This window comes from Colias croceus, chromosome 18 (assembly GCF_905220415.1).
Source record: "Colias croceus chromosome 18, ilColCroc2.1".
Classification (NCBI taxonomy): domain Eukaryota; kingdom Metazoa; phylum Arthropoda; class Insecta; order Lepidoptera; family Pieridae; genus Colias; species Colias croceus.
In genome coordinates, this window is record NC_059554.1 from 1,263,608 (window position 1) to 1,282,079 (window position 18,472).

The following is an 18,472-nucleotide window of genomic DNA, read 5'->3' on the forward strand; positions in this document are numbered from 1 at the left end:
GCTAACAGCCCACAAAAACAAATTTGTAACATCAACACTAATTAATTCATAAAAATCGCGCGTGAAAATGTTTTTCCTACGACACGAATTCCTATTCATCCCACCGACTTATTTGGGAGCACGCAGACGGACAATGGTCGATAAACGAGTTTAAATCGTAGCCGTACGACGAGACGAGCATATCATTAAGAAACCAGTGTTCTTACTACTGCTCAATGAAGGAAACCACGCGACGACGCTATTCCCAAACATATAAGTCACATTATTGCGTAACAGAAGTCCAACGACGGCAAATAGCCAGTTGCGAGCCGCTATATTGAATTGACATATCTCGAAGTCAATCTAGGGCTCCCAAGTTTTTCAAAACGGGCGCAGATTACGCGTCGGATTACCGGCCGCTAAACTAACTTTGACGTTAATTGTAGGTTCTTCATCCGCCATTTGATGTAGATGATCGCTCGTAACTGTGTTTCTTTTATCGTGGAATGGCAACGGTGTTTCGGTTATGATTGAATCGGTCGCTTAACGCTGTCCGAGATCAATCAAATCCATCAGTTTTTATGCCTCCATTATGTTTATATCTCGAATGATCTTTACGAGAGAAATATTTGTAGTTTTAAAGTGGCACTAGTTACCGCGCCAGATGTTTCGGGCCGATAGGATCTGTGAATAAATCCACATCTAATTAGATCTGTTTCCCTGCCCCTACATTCCAGGCAGGTTTCAAAAGAGCTGCGCGCGCGCCAACGTCGCGTACCCATCTGTCAAACGTCACGGCCGTACCTCCCCGCAACTCCTGCGCACCTAATTATAGCCACGCTAATTAATTAGGACGATACCCACTTTTATTTTATTAGAAGTATCTACAATTGAAAAATTGGCAATTAAACTTGTTGGATCTGTCTTAGCACGGCGCGTTACTTCGACGATTTATTAACGACAAATTGTTAATTGCTCTGCAGCGCCGACATCTCAGCACTTCGGATGATATTTTAAACTCGCCGCGCTCATAGTGTTTAACTGAGCCGTTAATAAGTACTGCACATATGAAGAATAATTTAAAAGTACAGTGAACCCTGTTCTGCAACTTGATACAAAATCGAGCCATACATAATACAGACGTCATGATTAAAGGACGCTCGATGATAAACTGCGAATGTGCAGTGACAATTCATGAGCGAGCGAAATGGCGTTACAGCGTTCCCGATGGGTGTAAGCGAGATATGAATTCACACGTGAGGTATAAAAACCGGGGCCGTTGATTTTATAATTTATTTGTAACACATTTGTCGTTGCGTGAAGATCGGGAGATACATGTGCTTTTTGTAGACTAGTGGGTAATACGCATCAGATGTGATTTGAGGAATAATTTATGTTGTTTGTACAGCGGATGTCACCATACTAGCTGTCATAAAGGGGCTCGTTACTGGTGTATGTCGTACGAGCCGGTAAGTGGTCGATCGTAAACCAGCGCCACTCGGAAATGAAGATATTTAACGTGTCACGAATTAGAAATATTTTTATTACACCCGTAGTAAAGAGCGTGCTGAATAAAGAATTAATTTAATGTATTTAAATTGCATTTTATTAACAATGCACGTTAAATCTTCCAGTATAGCAGCGGAGATCAATCACGGGCGTATTATCGTAGTTTTAGGTTCGCGCCAAGTCGCTGTCCGACGCGACGCGGCAGCCATATTTCAAATCCGTTTGAGATATAGACCATCTTTTACCGATGCATCGTCGCGATGATACTGATGATTTATAACTAATTATAAGCTCTTGTTAACGTCGCATCCGAGACGGACAATTGTCGATCAATTTATATGCGATTTTGCGTATAGTTTTGTTGAATAGATTTTAGGATTTTTAGATTTCAAGTCGGTTGTTTACAGAGTTGAACGCCCTATGGAGGCGATTCTGACAGTTTAGCGTTCCCGGGTAAAATATAGCGCTCAGACGCTAAGAGGGGGGGAGGTACGCAAATAGCGACTGAGTAAAACAATGCTATATGATATATCGGATCAGTGCGCTATGAAGATGGGATTATTGGCTCAAAGAGCGGTTATTTTGGTCCTCTCTGTTGTGTTAAATGTCATGTAGGTTAACCGCTTTTTAAAGAACACAAATAGGAATAGAATGATGAATGTAACAAGAAAATACGTAATGATTTTTCAGCGCTAAATTGTATTTACGAAGATTTAAAGCGAAACGATACATCTGAAATGTGTACAATGTGTTTTCTGTTAACATGTCGGAAGGTGAATAAGACCGAAGTTTGTTTTATTACAAACAGAACGCGAAATTTAAGACAATACCTTCAAACATTTCTGGCGCCATATTTTAGGGAGCGCTCCAACAAATTTCGTTTCTGACTTTTGTTTATATATAAAAATATTTATAATGGGACAAAGAAATACGGATGGCTTCAAAATGTAAAGGGATGTTCACACAATCTGGTTTTAAAATTAATTTTGCTTTAGGAGTAACTTTAGGTTACCAGAATAGAAAGCCAAAGTTAAATAGAGCTCTAATTATAACAAAATACCATCATTACAGCTACAGACTTAAACACAAAAGAGACTCAATCCAAAAATTTATATTTTCATAAGGTCGAAACAAGTCCAAACCTTCATTCAGTATTTGACCTAGCCCGATGCAAGTCAATAATATATTCTCCGTTCGCAATGTGAACGCAGTCCAACAGACAGACGGACGACCGACAGCCGCAAGACTATAAATAAATAATGCGCCAACATTTTATTATTATCATCATAGGAGCACGTGCGTACAAACTGACGGAGACATTCTCTATGTGCCTATCAGTTTTGTTGTTTACGTCGCCTTTATAAATAGTCAATACGTTGACCTTTATATGGAATATAAAGAATTTTCTGTCATGTCCTGTTCTTAAATTCTTAAGTTATTAATATCTTTAGTTTCTGGGTTCCTTTCCCAGTGGACACCAATACCTAATAACCAAGTTTGAAAGGTCACAAAACTAAACCTATCTCAAACGCAGGTCTACCCACTTTCTAAGGAAAATCGATCAGTGAAAGAGTTGGGATATGTTGCCACAACTCACAAGGTTTCAGGACTTCATTTGTTTATATCATGTTCAATAATAAAAGATAACAGAAATAAAGATCAATCAAGTTTTTTCAAAATGTGCTCATCGGTTTCAGGTATAAAATCGTAGAATAATTTTCAAGTTCACATTTACAAGCAACAAAGTTTTTAATTTCTAATGACACGATACGATAGTTCTGTAATGTCTTAATTACCCTGACATTTTAATGTCTCCAGCTATCAACCGCTCAGTAAGTTGAAAAACATTGTAATACCGATAGCATCACCTAACAATTTAAAGGCCATAAATTCAAGATTTTATTTCTTCATTTTATACGCCATAAACCTAACCTCTTTCTGACCATTACATCTAGTATTAAACAAACTACAATTTCACAACACAGGGAACGTTACAAAGACTTATTCAACGATGACGTCGACTTTTTAAATGGGCTGGAACAATATTTATAAACTCGTAGTTCCAAGGTTGTTAGCGCCGAAGCTCATAATCAGCCACCGTTACTTAATCGTTAAATATTATTGCCTGTTCGCGTAGCCATAGACGCTATAGTCCAATTAATTCGAGAACCTAATTAGTGGAAGTATTATTAGATGCGGTCGTGGCAGTCACCTCATCGCGCTTTATGTTGTAACCAATAACGGCCCATAAAACGGAATAAGATGCAAACATTCCCGGCTTATCTAGATCTCGATCGGCTTACACGTTGCAGAATATTTTAGCGGCCACAGTGACAATCCCGTTCTTACACGAGTATTACAAATAGCATCGTGACTAAATAATCTGAATCTATTTCAGTGATAAACCCGCAGCACCTCAATGTCGCCCTGGTCGCAAATAATATCTTCATTTACAAAGTCGTTTGGGGCCGAATTATTTTTATAATCCTTTTAATGTCTCATTAGTACTTGGCACATGTGCGCCGTCTAATTATCCTAGTAGCTATCCACTGAGGTAGTCGCCTCATTGATTATTATTTTAACGGACAATTAAAATTTGATGGCCACTTCTACCACATTCATCTTCGACTCGGTACGTATTAGTACCGACTACTCGGTACTAAAATATTAAAACTATATCGCATGCTCGATGGAAAGCCGACCCTATCGCGAAGGGAGAGAGTCCCTTTTGGGCTAATCTCGCGGGTGTGTAAGCCCGTTCGCGCTGCAATTGCTACACTGAGTGTCGAGACTTGGCGTCAATAAAAATAATCGTAAAATTTGCTTCCGAAACGAAATGAACTTCAACTGTTCTAATTTAAGGTTTAGTGTCGCGTGCTCGTCGCTCTCAAACGACCGTCGGACGTGTGAAATAAAAATCATGCGTATGCACACATTCGTTAAGAATTGACACTTATTAAAGGGGATAATTTTTTTTAATTGGCATGACGACATCACTTTATTTAGCGACAGCGGCCACTTGTAGCGTGACATTGGTTGATTTGAAAATTCCTTTTGTTGACTCCACGTCAATCATTTTGACACTCTTTGTTCGTTGTTAACATGCTTTGTTTTTGCCTCTCGAATGAGACCCCGCGATACGAAAGCCCTCGTGTGCTCCTTAATTACGCCGCCATTGATACTATCTACGTTCATTTTTAAATTAAGATATCTGATAACGTTATTGTTTTAATTAAAGTTGTAAAATATCTGAATTATTCACGAATTATTTTGAAAGCAATCTAAATGTATAATTAAATTTTACATTTTGAAATGTTGACTGATCTTCAGAAAGGAATTTCTCATCCGCATTTTAACCTCGATCCTCCATTATATTTTTAATTTAAACTTGTACGGGCGTGCCAAATCTGACGTGTCATTAGGTATAAATAACTTTAAGATAATTGAATACATTCGAATACAGAAGTCATTTAAACGAAAAACAAGACCGTTATCGATGAATACAAGAAGCATTGTGAGCAGATCATAAGCTGAACCATTCCAAATTCAAATTGCCCGATTCGGATTTGGAATCGAGTGCGATTGGCCGCCGAGCGCGTGACCAATCGCTAATTAGAAAATGTGTTCACTGTTGTGCTTTTACGGAAGCCGATCGCTGTTCTGTAATTAAACTTTTAAATCTAATTCGAAATTTAAATTCTAAAGCGCTATTTCTACTTCTGGTGTTACCAAAGCGTCGGTTATAGGGTGCCCTGTAGACTGCAGTAGCTAAGAAAAAACACAGTAGCTTCGAGTGGGTACGAGTAGAATGATTTATTTCTGTTTTTCAATCTGTTGATGTGAATATCGTATCCAGTTGGAATATTAATTACTTAATAATTTATAATCGATATAATTTAAGTGTTATTCAGCCTATAAATCAAAATATGTGTATATAAAGTAATTTGTATCGAGTTTAATTGACCATTAATTCTAACGTTCGAAGATATTATATTATAGCAATAATATTTTTTTTAAATTTCCATATTCTTAAAAAATGACGATCTAATTAATTTTAGAGCAAAAACAGATACCTTAGATATACCTATAACCACTTAATGAACATAATAAACAGTAACTGAAGAGAATCAAACTGTAGACACAGAAAAAGACTTTCAAAAAATTATCGATTAAAGATAGTTTTCTCAATAGAAACAAAGTTTGTTAACCCCAGTTATTATTATATAACTCGGGGTGGTCTGCGGAAATCTTTGGGCCAGCAAATGGCCCAGCGGGGCGCTACGGGACCCCAATGTCACGGTGTGATGGTTCCGTATGCGAATATTGCAGTTTTTACACGATCTAATTTCCGCTGTATTGTATGTTTTTCTTGTAATTATATCTGTGGGAGACGGGTTTAGATTGTTATGTCTTTATATGTAGTTTATACTGTTTTTAATTTTATAGTCTGTCTATCAACAAATGGTACCTATATAATATTTTGCAGTTCTATAAAATTGACTTTAAAGCGATGAATTTTAACAACAAAATAGTCGAAAGCGAAAATCTTCTTGTTGCAGTTCTAACAATTAATGTATATTGAAAATCTGTAAATCTTTGAGTACAAGATTATTGGCTAGTCTGGGTGATTATGAATATCTAAATTTAGACATTATCTCAAGATCAAAATACCCACTAAAATCTATTTAAGTGACCAATATTCTCAACATTTAATTCACAAATATGTACTCCAAGATTAACTAATCTACTTAAAAACTCAAAATCACAAATAAAACACTGTTTCCAAAGCTCATTCTGAAAATCGCAAATACTTAAGAATTAACAATAGCACAAATGAAGACGTGGACCGCCTGCGGTTGGTCCAAATGGGACGCAGCGGGTTCTATTCCGGGTGAAGCTTGTTGGTAAATAGATGGAATTGCTGGTTGTGACGTCTGTGCGTCATTCGGTACAAATTGTATGATGGTTTCATTAATTTTAGAATTTTGAAGTTTTTAAAGACAGTTTCTGTGGTTTCTTAAACACATTCGTATTTAAGTGATGATTAAAATCAAACAGTGTAACATTGATTTAAAAACTTTGTAGATCGTTTTAAAATAATAATTTAAAATCGTCTTATTTTAAATTGAGATCACATAATCTATAGTTAAATCTATTCTTGTTGTAAATTCCTTTTTTAAAACTTAATTGATTACAATTCGTCGATAACTTGAGTCGTTCAGTAAACAGTCTATAGTTTTAATATCGACTCCATAGCTTTCTCTGTTATTAAATCTTTGTGGAAGAAATGTTGTGCTATTACAGCACAGTAGGGAGCCTATCATGGCAGGATTTTCTATCAATAATTGACTAATCTATGTTTATATTTTTTAGCTATAGTTTGTGCTTCGTGTTTTATTATTTAACCTCAGATACATTGCAAAATTTTTGAAGTTCTTCTTTAGGCGTGTAGAGTAAAATTTCAAGGTCGCGCAATGGCAATACAGACACGTTATGAAGTAAGGCGACATTTTTGGTATCTTCGAATATTTCCAAAGAAGTTGCACTTCTGACACGTGTGCTCGGCACACACGCTCTTTTTAAAAAAATACGCTAAAATTTGGTATTTTGGTTTCGTTTATAAAATACTAACAGATGTTAAAAGAAAATGTCTATACTCAAAGATTTCTTGTATTGAATGGGAATCGAACCCAGCACATATTTCTTATGCTAATGCACTAACTGTACGACGACGGTCAAGTGTCAAGCTATAAAATGAATAAAATTTAACAACCTCAAGAATAGTGGTTTCCAGACATCTATTTAATTTCCTCCAAGTCTTGTTTACAGCTAAATATATCATTGAAATGAGCCAGTAAAAGCCATAATAACAAATACTTCTAATAAAGGGAATAATTAGAGAAAGCGCCATGACGATAAATTACGATGTATTTACGGCTAATTTATTAATAGAATTATTTGCGAGTCAGCAGTCGTAAATACGGCGCGGTGTGGCCAGCGTCGTCGTAAAATTTATTTCAACGAGATTGGTTAGCGGGCAACCAATGGACGCGCGTTCGAAATTTAAAAGCGACGGTTTACGAGCGAACGTCTTCGTTTTGCCGCCAAAACCGCTTATTGGGTCGCCTTTGTTGACGTTTGGCTAAATCCGTTTGCAATTGTTTTTAGCTGGGTAATAATGATTTTATGTAACTGCAATGTTCCCATAAAGTGCGTGGATTATTATTCTGAATCCCACCTCACGTTGTAAATTCGAAGGTGTTAATTTTATGTGTATTATTGTCTGTCTATCCTATCGAAAACCAGGTGCATTTTCAGATTTTCTCAACAACAGAATAAGACTTTGCATGTTTTCATCAAATGGATCCCACATGGCCCATAAATGGACAATGTCACGTACACTAGTAAAAACTGGTAAATAGTAATTAATATAATTAAAGAATATAACGATCAAAATGCATATGAAACTACACACTCGACTGCTCACAGCTTATGGAGCATGATACACGCATTTCTAATAAAAATCAAAGATATAACATGCATAATATAAGAACGCTTTAATAAACACTTTATACTCTGCCTGTAATAATAGAAAATATATTTAAAAAATACTAAAGGCTTATTTACATTACAGTTCTGAAATCTAATTCTTATAAAATGTACTTAGTTGTATTTATAAGGAGGAACGCTGGCTCATAAGACAAAGAGTTCCTCCAGTTTAAGAGTCAGCGTACATATTTTTTTAAAGTTAATGTTTTTGGCAAACTAAGATTTTATTTATTATTAATATTAATTATTAATAAACTGTAAAGGATTTTGTAATGTTAAAAAACAAGTCTCAATTTAAGTATGAGTTGGATGAAAATTGAATTTATTGGTCACCATTTTCCTGTCCCAAAAATTAGACCTAAAAAATACTTCCGAATCACCATTTACACCTTCAAGGAGCAAAAATATTTGGTCTTAATTAAGGGAATTCTCGAAACGGTTGTAAATGTAAAATTGGCAAGAAATACTACGTAATAAAGCAGTCGGGTTGACACCGTGATGTATGCGCGCGCGCAGCCCGCGTAAACTGCGCAACGCTTGCCGTACATATCCAATGAGATTGGATTATTGTTTTGTTTATCTGTGCATACTGATGGACCTGTGATATTTTGGTTATATCTTCTTTATTTCTTGTTTCATAGTAGCTATTATGTATTTTGTCAGTGTGATGTCCTTTAATTGTTGTACCAATTGCTTCTCTCCTTTTCCAATGTTTTAGGCTCAAATTCGAACTAATATTTTATCTATTTTTATCTACTTATAGATCAACAATAGAAATCACCTACAATAGTACCTAAGTACGGCAATTTTCATCTTCATTTACTACATATTAATTCTTTACAATATTAAGAATTCATTCTCCTTACATATGATTTATTGCACCTAATAAAAATGGAATAAGTTGTTTATTACTATTTGCTGTCAATAGCTATTTTAAAGCAATGATTTTCTATAATATCACATATCTATATGTAGATATAATTTATTGTCTTTAAAGATTTCTGTATGTGTGAACGTAGTTATAACATCTTATAATTAAACATTATCTTCTAGATATTAATTCGAAGTATTATTTTTAGTATTAACTACTTCCAACGTCACTACTTAATTGTTATCTTCTAGATATCACTTATGGCTGCTGTACACGAGTAAAGTAAACATAAGAGTGCTCTACCAATCCATAATAATCCATAATAATATTATAAATGCGAAAGTAACTCTGTCTGTCTGTCTGTCTGTTACTCAATCACGCCTAAACTACTGAACCAATTTTCATGAAATTTGGTATGGAGATATTTTGATAACCGAGAAAGGACATAGGCTACTTTTTATCCCGGAAAAATGTCGCAATCCCGGAAATCCCACGGGAACGGGAACTATGCAGGTTTTTGTTTGACTGCGCGGGCGAAGCCGCGGGCGGAAACCTAGTAGGGTATATATTAGTATAGTAAGTAGGATAGTTAGTACTCTAACCGTTTACTCTACGCGTATATAGGAGCCATTAGAAATATTATTTTTAAGATAAGCTTTTTCTGACGTCACATAATTCGTTGCTTCTTTTTCTTTTACATTAAATACATCCTGGATTGTATTTATACTGGGGATAAAAAATGACATTATTTCTGTCTAATATCAGAATGCAGTACCCCAGTGTATTGTGGCCGTGACGAATCCGTGACGAATTGCGCTCTATCCGGGATCAAATCCCGTCTTTGTCCCCTTATTTTTATTATTTTTCTTATTGCTTTCCCCACGGCTCTTAAATTATTCATTGTGCGTGCGCTTTGTGAAGCTACACTATCTGTTTATTTGACAGAAAAATGGTGCAAATTGAAATAGTGGTTCTAGCTCAGTACTTTTTTAAATTAAATGATGTTTCGCTTTTCGTTTTATTGCTTAAAGAATATTCTAGGTCAGGTTAAAGTGTACTTCTTAACAAAATGTGTGAAAAGAAAGAAGAACAGGTGTACCTAAGGTATCTTAATCTATATTCTATTTTATCTAAGACCTTCAGGTTCTTCTATGAACTAGAAAACTTAATACGAACAGTTACATGGATGAAACTGTATTTAAAAGCTTTCGACAACCAAACACCAAGACTATTTTCTTAGTTCTTTACATTGGACAATCGTTTGTGCCAATGATATCCTTAATCAATTTAAAACAAGGATTATCGACATAACCACAATCTCCCGCCAATTACGATCCCCTGATTTTCCTAAGTTCCCGCGGTTCTGGCCAATCGGCATCCATCAAACGTCAATGGCAGACTATAAAAAATAAATAAAATATCAGATTGTCGCGTGGAAACCTCTCGTGAAAGGAATACGGGGTGTCTTCGCGCACTGCGGTGTCAGGTGTATGTTTAGATGCCAATATTTTTTTACTTTCAGAATAAGCTCGTAAGTCGTTAGGTTAGATATGTTTTATTTAAACTAGGTTTAATATTCCTTCATCAACAACTATGGAAGTAAATTCAGTTCATTTATTATTGATAATAGTATTTCACATCCTTTGAATTGTTTGATTGGAACACTTCAAAATGAAAGTGTATTTTTACTTAGTCATAAAACGTGTTTTGTTCATCTGAACATATTTTGTGATGACTAACTGGATAAGGCTCTACATGAAGCCTACACTAAAAAATGTTATGACGTATCTAACCTCAAAATATTACACATCTTATCCAAATCAAACTCTCTTTACACCTTTTATCAATACCATCAATATCTACATTCCTCAATATAAAATCTTATCCAGATCTCACTTTCGATACACCTTGTCAATATTCAACAATATAAAATGTCCTCTGTCTCACAGTGCGCAAAGCCCCCAACAGATTATCGCGGGGCGCAGTAAAGAAACAATTTCACAACATTTGCTGCCAGGGGAGGCTTATAGAATCCTGGTACATGATAAAAATACAATATTACCACCCTTAAATATTCCCTTTTTCTCAAAACTCGCCTTTGAAACATTTAACAAGTTTATTTCTGCTTGTCATGGGACGTTTGGCCTCAATTGTTTAGTGCTTTGAATGTGTGTGTGTGTTTAGTGTTCTAAGTTTGTATTTTAGTTTGTTTTGATATTTGATATTCCAAATCAAACTATGAAATTTGTGTTTGTAAGAATAGTTTCAAAGACTGAATAAAAAATCAGAATTTGTCAAACTTCTTGCAATTGTTAGTAGATTAGTCTATCGATAATGATTCGTCGTAAATAAAATTCTCACATATTTCAAACAGAACATTTTATTTTTTAATCCGTTCAGAAAAATAATATAAAATTAAAATCACATTGACATACAAGATGGACGTACACCAAATAGCTATACATAATGAGTTAGATTTAATGAGAAATTCAGAACATCTACCGCTTTATATCTAAAACCTAACTTAGACAATCAACTACTTTATGTTAAAACTCATATACAGACAAAATAACTAATATTACTCCCCAAACCAACCAGGCTAAGAACTGTATAAGTTATGGCTGTTAACAAACAATGTGAGAAATAATATAACACAAACAAAACAATCAGTCTCAACGCCCAAAAATATCTTATCATTAAAGAAAACGCGACACCGACCAATCCTGCCACTTGGCGCCAACTTCGCACAGATAATAAACCTCTAAACGTCACAGAATTGGTCGGCCGAATCGATGTCTATTCGATTTTCCAAACTGTTCGATCGTGACCCATAACAGGCTTCCCAATGTACAAAAATACTGCAAATAATTTTAATTATTCTTACGCTCGGAACAAAATGGCGACTTATTTTTAATCTGTTGAAGCATCTACTTCTATAACGCACATACATACAATAATATATCCGACAGATAATCGATTCCATTTACAATCGATTAATGCGATAGTCGCCTATCGATTAGGACTCGTTGGTAAATGGCAATCGATTGTTAGGGACCTCGATTACACCTAGCGTATACTGCATACGTATTTATATCCATTTTACTAACTATAAATCTATTTTTAATATTTTCGTGCTTCGTTAGTGAACGCAAATGCAATTATAAACTATTTACGTATATATTGTATTATTATTATTTACTAGCCAAAAAGATTAGCAACTACCACCTTTAAAATCAATGACAATAATTTAAAATTCTTATAATAACTTAGTATCTCACTTAGGCAAGTTAAAGTTGTGTTTTTACGTATACTTCGTTTTCAAATAGTTCTCCGAATATCCTAATTAAGTTAAACTAAGCTCAGAATTGTAATCGTAGCTTCTAGAAGGATTATGGCAATAGTTTGCTCACAGAGTGAGAGAAGAGAAAAGACTTATGCTGTTTACTCACTAATCATAATTATTAGTATACACATATTACAATCAACGTTATACGTATGTTTTTTTTTAAATCGTATACATATTTTCAGCGCAAATTAATCGACTGGCGCGTCGTCGAATTGAACAAAATAAAACCAGAGAGTTCAACGGAACTTTCTGGAGTCGCACCCACAACACCCCTTCACTGTATGAAGAATCAATGATCGTTCATAAATTTTGAAAATGCTTTAAAATTACAGTGCTTTAGGGTTGGCCAATTGCAAAAACGAAGATTTGAACTTAATCTAGCGGCGGTTCCTTAGGCTTCACTAGGAAGCCCTCGGAGGCCGGCGGACGCGTGACAAGCGGGGAGGCGGGATATAAAACTAAAATGCGAGCACCCCCTTATAGACTTCGTTTTTGCAATGGCCAAACTAAGAACAGGGGTGCACGAGGTAGCTCGTGGTCGAATTGGGTGCTAGCTGGGGATCGCGCCTCTGAATGAGATGGGACTTGCTGAAGGGGGTACTCACAACGTCCGGGGTGGAGGCTCCGTCGTGGCTGCTGTCGGGGGCGGAGCGCTCGCCGTTGGAGTCGGGCGGGCGGGCGCTCTCCCGCTCGTCGATCACCAGGTCAATGGGCATCTTGCCCTTAAGGCAGCTGATGTAGCGGTGGCAGAAGTTGTCGCACAGCTCGTGCACCTGCCGCCAAACGGACTCGTCAGTGGTGGAACAACCAAATGGGTTGGTCAACTGGTATCTTAAGGTTGTATATAACAAGCTGGTTCTGCTAAAATCTGTGTTCAGTAATGTGACGACCTAGGCTTTCAAATAGCCATCTCTAAATAGATATTAATTAACAACAAGTAAATTATTAAAAAAACAAAATACCCGACTGCACACTAAAAAAAGAGTGATTGAAATGAATCTAATGATACCGCATACATATTTTTTTAAAGGGAAATTTAGAAAAAATATTATTATGTCTTTATCCCGTGGGACTTTTAGGATAAAATGTATCCTATGACACTCCCGTAATCAAGACAAATCTAACGATACCTCATACATCAAAATCCATCAAGCCGTTTAGGCTACAGGTGGTCACAAAGGAAAAGACATACATACATACTTACATACACTCGAAAAACATTACCCTCCTTCTTTGGCAGTCGGGTAAAAACAAGTGAAATTCCTTAAAAACTTTAGTTATAAACACTATCCTAAGTGAATTTACACTAATCTCGAGCGATATTTCTGCTAAGCTGAAAGAATTCTATATAGATTTTTAACTAACTTAGCTATAATAAATTATGCGTAATATTTATACACATTGTATACTCGTAGCAGCTTATGAACACCGCTAGTGGCCTCCCATCAGGTGCTGGTCGCATAAAATTATCAACCAGCCTTATTTCCATATTCGCTTCAGTAAACCGCTTAAAATATAAGTGGTTATTATTAATAGCATATTTTCGTTCGGTAAAAATACCCAACGTTGCTGCAATCCAATTTGAACCTAAAGTAATGGAACAAGGAGTATAAATCACGTTGAAGACGCAGGGTTCAGCGACACCGGCGTCGAAAGGCGACCTTTAAACTAATGTTAGTACACAATGCTTAACAAAAACACAATAACAATAGAAACAAAGGGAATACATTTGGAATCGCGAACCGTCTGTCGCGTTTACGCACGATAGTAAAAACTGGGAATCATAAAATAAAAAACGTTGGAAGCACGGTTTCGTACAATTTTTTCGGGGCCAATAAAACGCGACCCCCGCCGGGCGCATATTAATTCCTTTCGAGACTTATAAATTTTCATAGGCATAATTAGTTTAGGAATTAACATAAGGCAATAAAGAAGGTAACGAAATTTTTATAAGCGATCGGTGAAATGTGAGCAATAAAACGGAGGCAGGTGATTCGTCCGTTTCAAAAGGACTAGGACGTTTGGCGGTTTTGGAAATAGACGCAGCGGAAACGGAAACACTCCAGCCGTTGACAGCTAATTATGTTCTTGGGCTCTAACTTCCTAATCGACAGCTTTTTCTAATTTATACAAAACGAAAAAAGAAACGTTGACGCGTTTGACTGAATCAATGTTCGTCAATTGAAATGTTTTTGATGAATAGAGGGTATTCAACGAGAAATATGTACAAGAAGATTAAGTGTTAATTCACAAGAAAATTCTAAATCGAAGCAAAATTGAATTTGGTTATAAAAATGATTCAGATAGAAGTCAAGCCACAGGTACAAGGTATGTACCTACGCTTAGCATTAGTGCTTTTACGCAATAATTAGAAATTTGCAAAGAAAATATAAAATTATTATTAGTAGCGCCATCGACACAAAGTATGGCACAACAAATAACCTATACCTAGTTCTATTTCAAAGAATTCGTAAACTTTTGAGAACAAAGAATTCTGTTTTAAAATCCTATATATAAAACAAAATAAATTCCAATATATCTCGCTTTCAAGCGAAGCATTGGTTTCACCAGACAGTGACAAAGATTTGACACCGTAACTCTTTCAATATCCAAATTCGGATCTTTCATCCCATCAAAATGTTAACATCACAACTACCGATCGCCGTAAGCAATAATAACTCTTAAACGCAACATCCAAAGTGCCATTATCGTGTGAAAACATAATTGTGATGGGACGCTATGAGCGATCTGTTGATGTCTTTAATGAGATATTACAACATTCCGAGTCCCGAATCCGAGCCGATTATCGTTACCAACATCAGAACTCTTTCCAGAAATTTAAATTTGGAACTCGGATTGAGATGGCGTCTTAACGATTTGAATTTCGAACGTCTATGATGGCTGATAATGGTAATGATATAAATCCGTGGTTATGGTTTGAATTTGGAACGCGAATTGTCTATTCGATTTTTGAACAATGGAACGATGATGAGTGAATCCTTACTGGCTGCGTTGGCTGGCGGTGAGAAAAACAAATTAATTTGAATGTATCGCCGATCCGGGTGCCATTACACAGGTATGCACGGAGTATTTTTAAAGTTTTCGAAGAGGGCTGTCAGAGCGTTGCCAACGCGTGGGCTGCGAGATCGGCTATAATCTGTGCCTCGCCGATTAAAAGGGTTTTTTAACGTAATACCACTTCCCGCGCTAATGCGCTTGTGGGTGTGACTAGTCGCGTAAATTGGAACGTTGTTTTTTTAACACATTTAGCTATCATAGGATATTTTGACACGCGCATATTTATTATATTTACGCTCTATGTAACATTTATCATATTTCGCAATTTGTCTTTATTTTTTGCGGATGTTTTATTCAAATTTGATTTATCAAACGTGAAATATTATAGTGTCATGATTGTGGAGCTTTTTAGAAAATAAATATGACGTTACTTAAGATTAATATGTACAAGTTTATTCATTTAAATATGAGATGTTTCGTAGAGACAGGGAAAATATATCGATAAGGACATAATACTGTAGTTTATTAAAGCTAGATATTACGTAGCTCTCTTATAAATGCTTCTTTAATTCACCGCAATACAGATAAAAAAGCGACGCATTTGGCCGACATTGCGAAGCGCGCATTCTTCTTTTTCGATTTAAATAAAAATAACCGGTCCGGATCCAAATGGTGCCGATTCGCACCTCACTTCACTGTTTCTATCCACATTTCCTATTTTTATCAGGCCTTTAATTAAAACTTTTTATAATCCGACGTGTGAATAACCTGTGTTGTGTATAGAAGCATGGTTGTAAAAGTTTGTTGCGTCATAAAGCGAGGGTCCCAGGTTCGAGGCCCGTAAACTAACAAATCTGACCTACATCGTAAATCACTTAGCCACGTTGTTACAGATAACGTTTACGAGTTAGAAACAAAATATGAAATAAAAAGCAACAACGCAACTTTAGTTCGCCTTTAATGACTTCACTTGCGATAAACTTGCGCGGTTTATTGAATAAACAACCAACTTCAGTGTCATAACTTTGTGATATATTTTATTCGTTTACGAATAGCTGAAACGGAACGCGATTCAAATTTAAACGCAGAAGTAACACATTCCATATTTAAATTTACAGCGAAACATAGAATCTGATATCGGAATGCCTCTTTCAAAATTCGAACGGAGTTTTGTATTTTTTAAATTTATCGGGATGAAATGAAGGCTGGGATACACGCTACATAACGTAATTAGGGTACAATCGTGTACATAAAAACCCGCTAGTGTAGACCAATCAGATCGAATCGTGACAGAACCGCCGATGTAACTGCCGGCGGCCATCTTTAAAATATTTCGAACATAAATCAAAAATGTTATTGGATATTATAATGTTGGAATAATTCTCTTTCGTTAGTGACGCGCTCGTATGAATGTTAAGTGAGTTTTTGTCATTTATTATACTTTTGTTATTAACGAGTTTCGTTAAATGCGTCTTCGGGATTACCTTTAATCTAATACTTAAAAGAACTTTGGATGTTTAATGAAGCGGAAATGAATTCGTATAACGGAATGTTTTTTCTTTTGGGCAAAAAAAAGACGAGATACAATCCGACATGTATGGGATATGAGCGGCAAAAAACTGTTTTTCGATACCAGATACAGGTATGAGGGGCATTAAATTAATAATGACTAGTTTACACTCGCGATGTTGTCTTCTATTGTGAACTTAATTTATTTTTCTTGCAACACGCACAAAAACTTGAAATTTAGCGAATATAAATCAAGAAAATCTTCATACTTTTGCGTACTCCTCAATCATTACGCGCACACTACATCATTGCATAAGAATGTTTTAATGCACACAATTTTATAATTTAACCGATTCACTTATGTGCTATAATTGCGTGCCCATATTTATCATGGAAACTGTTAACCTGTCTTTACTAAATACGTATAATTGCATCGACTCTCTTGAGCCGTCCGAAGCCGATATTTTGAATTTGGAACGCGGCTTTTTATTTTTTTAATGGCTTTTATCTCGCCCTCCGGCCAGCTTCGGATCGGATTACACTCGTTACGAACCGCATTGAATATACTTTTTCTAATATTACCGTTTCCGAACGCGTTCCACAAATAAATAGGTATAGCCAGATGAATATGTAAAATGTGGATCCGTCAAACTAACCGCCAATTAATGTCGAAATATGGCATAAGGCAGTTTTTAAATTTTACTCTATGAATTAGCCACTGTATAAATTATTATCTATGATCAATTTTAGTGTTGTTATTGTGTTTGATGAATTTCATTCACAAGTTTAAATCTATCCTCAAACTAATTTTATTATTACTGATTAAAAATTAAAAATGTAGATAGCCGGGCATTATGCATCAAATTTGACCCTAATGTTAGATGTCTAATTAACGTATACGCGCGAACGGTGACATGGAATATATCTTACCGTTATTTATAATATAATATCAATCATAATTTGGACCGGTTCGAATCGATATGTGGAAACGAACTACGCATTTATTATTTCGTATCGTGTTATTTTGTATCGATCTTCCGATAGAAATCATTCAAATTTTCACACTTAACAACGTTTCGAATTGGCTGTTTGATTAGCTTTTTAACGAGGAATGTACAAATTTTAAATTTCGAACGCAATCAAGGCTCGTATAATTCCAAATTCAAATGAACATCGTAATATTCAAAAAGAAATGTCAAATGGAATTTCTATTTTGACACTGATTTCCATAACAATGAGAGCGGTCATTCGAACGGAGAATTAATTTTGAATTTTCGAAGTTGGAATCGTAACCGGTCTTGTGTGAGCGTGGAATCGATATTATCAATCGATACTCTGGATAATCGAGAATCGAGACGATAGCGTCAGGTGATCCGGGCTCCGTAATGTATTCCCTCATTAATAAATAATTATTATTCGAAACTTACTTTTTCTAATTCTAAGAGGTGAAACCGGAGCACTTGTATTGCTTGCACCATCTGGAACAAATGAAATTACATTAATCTTATGTTTTCGTACAATAAAGTGAAAATTAATGAAGACCACTTTATGAAATAGTATTTACCCAAATAAGTTACTAGAAAAATGGCTAAAATAGTTTTAAGGATTAATACAAACAAACACACAAACAAAATTTTTGACATAGATTGAATAATACTGCACAGAATGATAATAAATAACACTGCATTCAA

General features: G+C 35.6%; 1 protein-coding gene across 6 annotated transcripts in view; it reads right to left on the minus strand.

The window, feature by feature from the left end:
• LOC123699986 (homeobox protein homothorax) overlaps positions 1 to 18,472 on the minus strand; it is a 244,097-nt gene that overhangs the window by 180,693 nt on the left and 44,932 nt on the right. For all 6 annotated transcript variants that reach the window (XM_045647060.1, XM_045647059.1, XM_045647058.1 and 3 more), the window contains exons 5-6: positions 18,209 to 18,259; positions 12,860 to 13,027 (exon numbers count right to left, since the gene is read on the minus strand). In XM_045647060.1, coding sequence (XP_045503016.1) covers positions 12,860 to 13,027; positions 18,209 to 18,259 — 219 coding nt within the window. The remainder of the gene's footprint in view (positions 1 to 12,859; positions 13,028 to 18,208; positions 18,260 to 18,472) is intronic.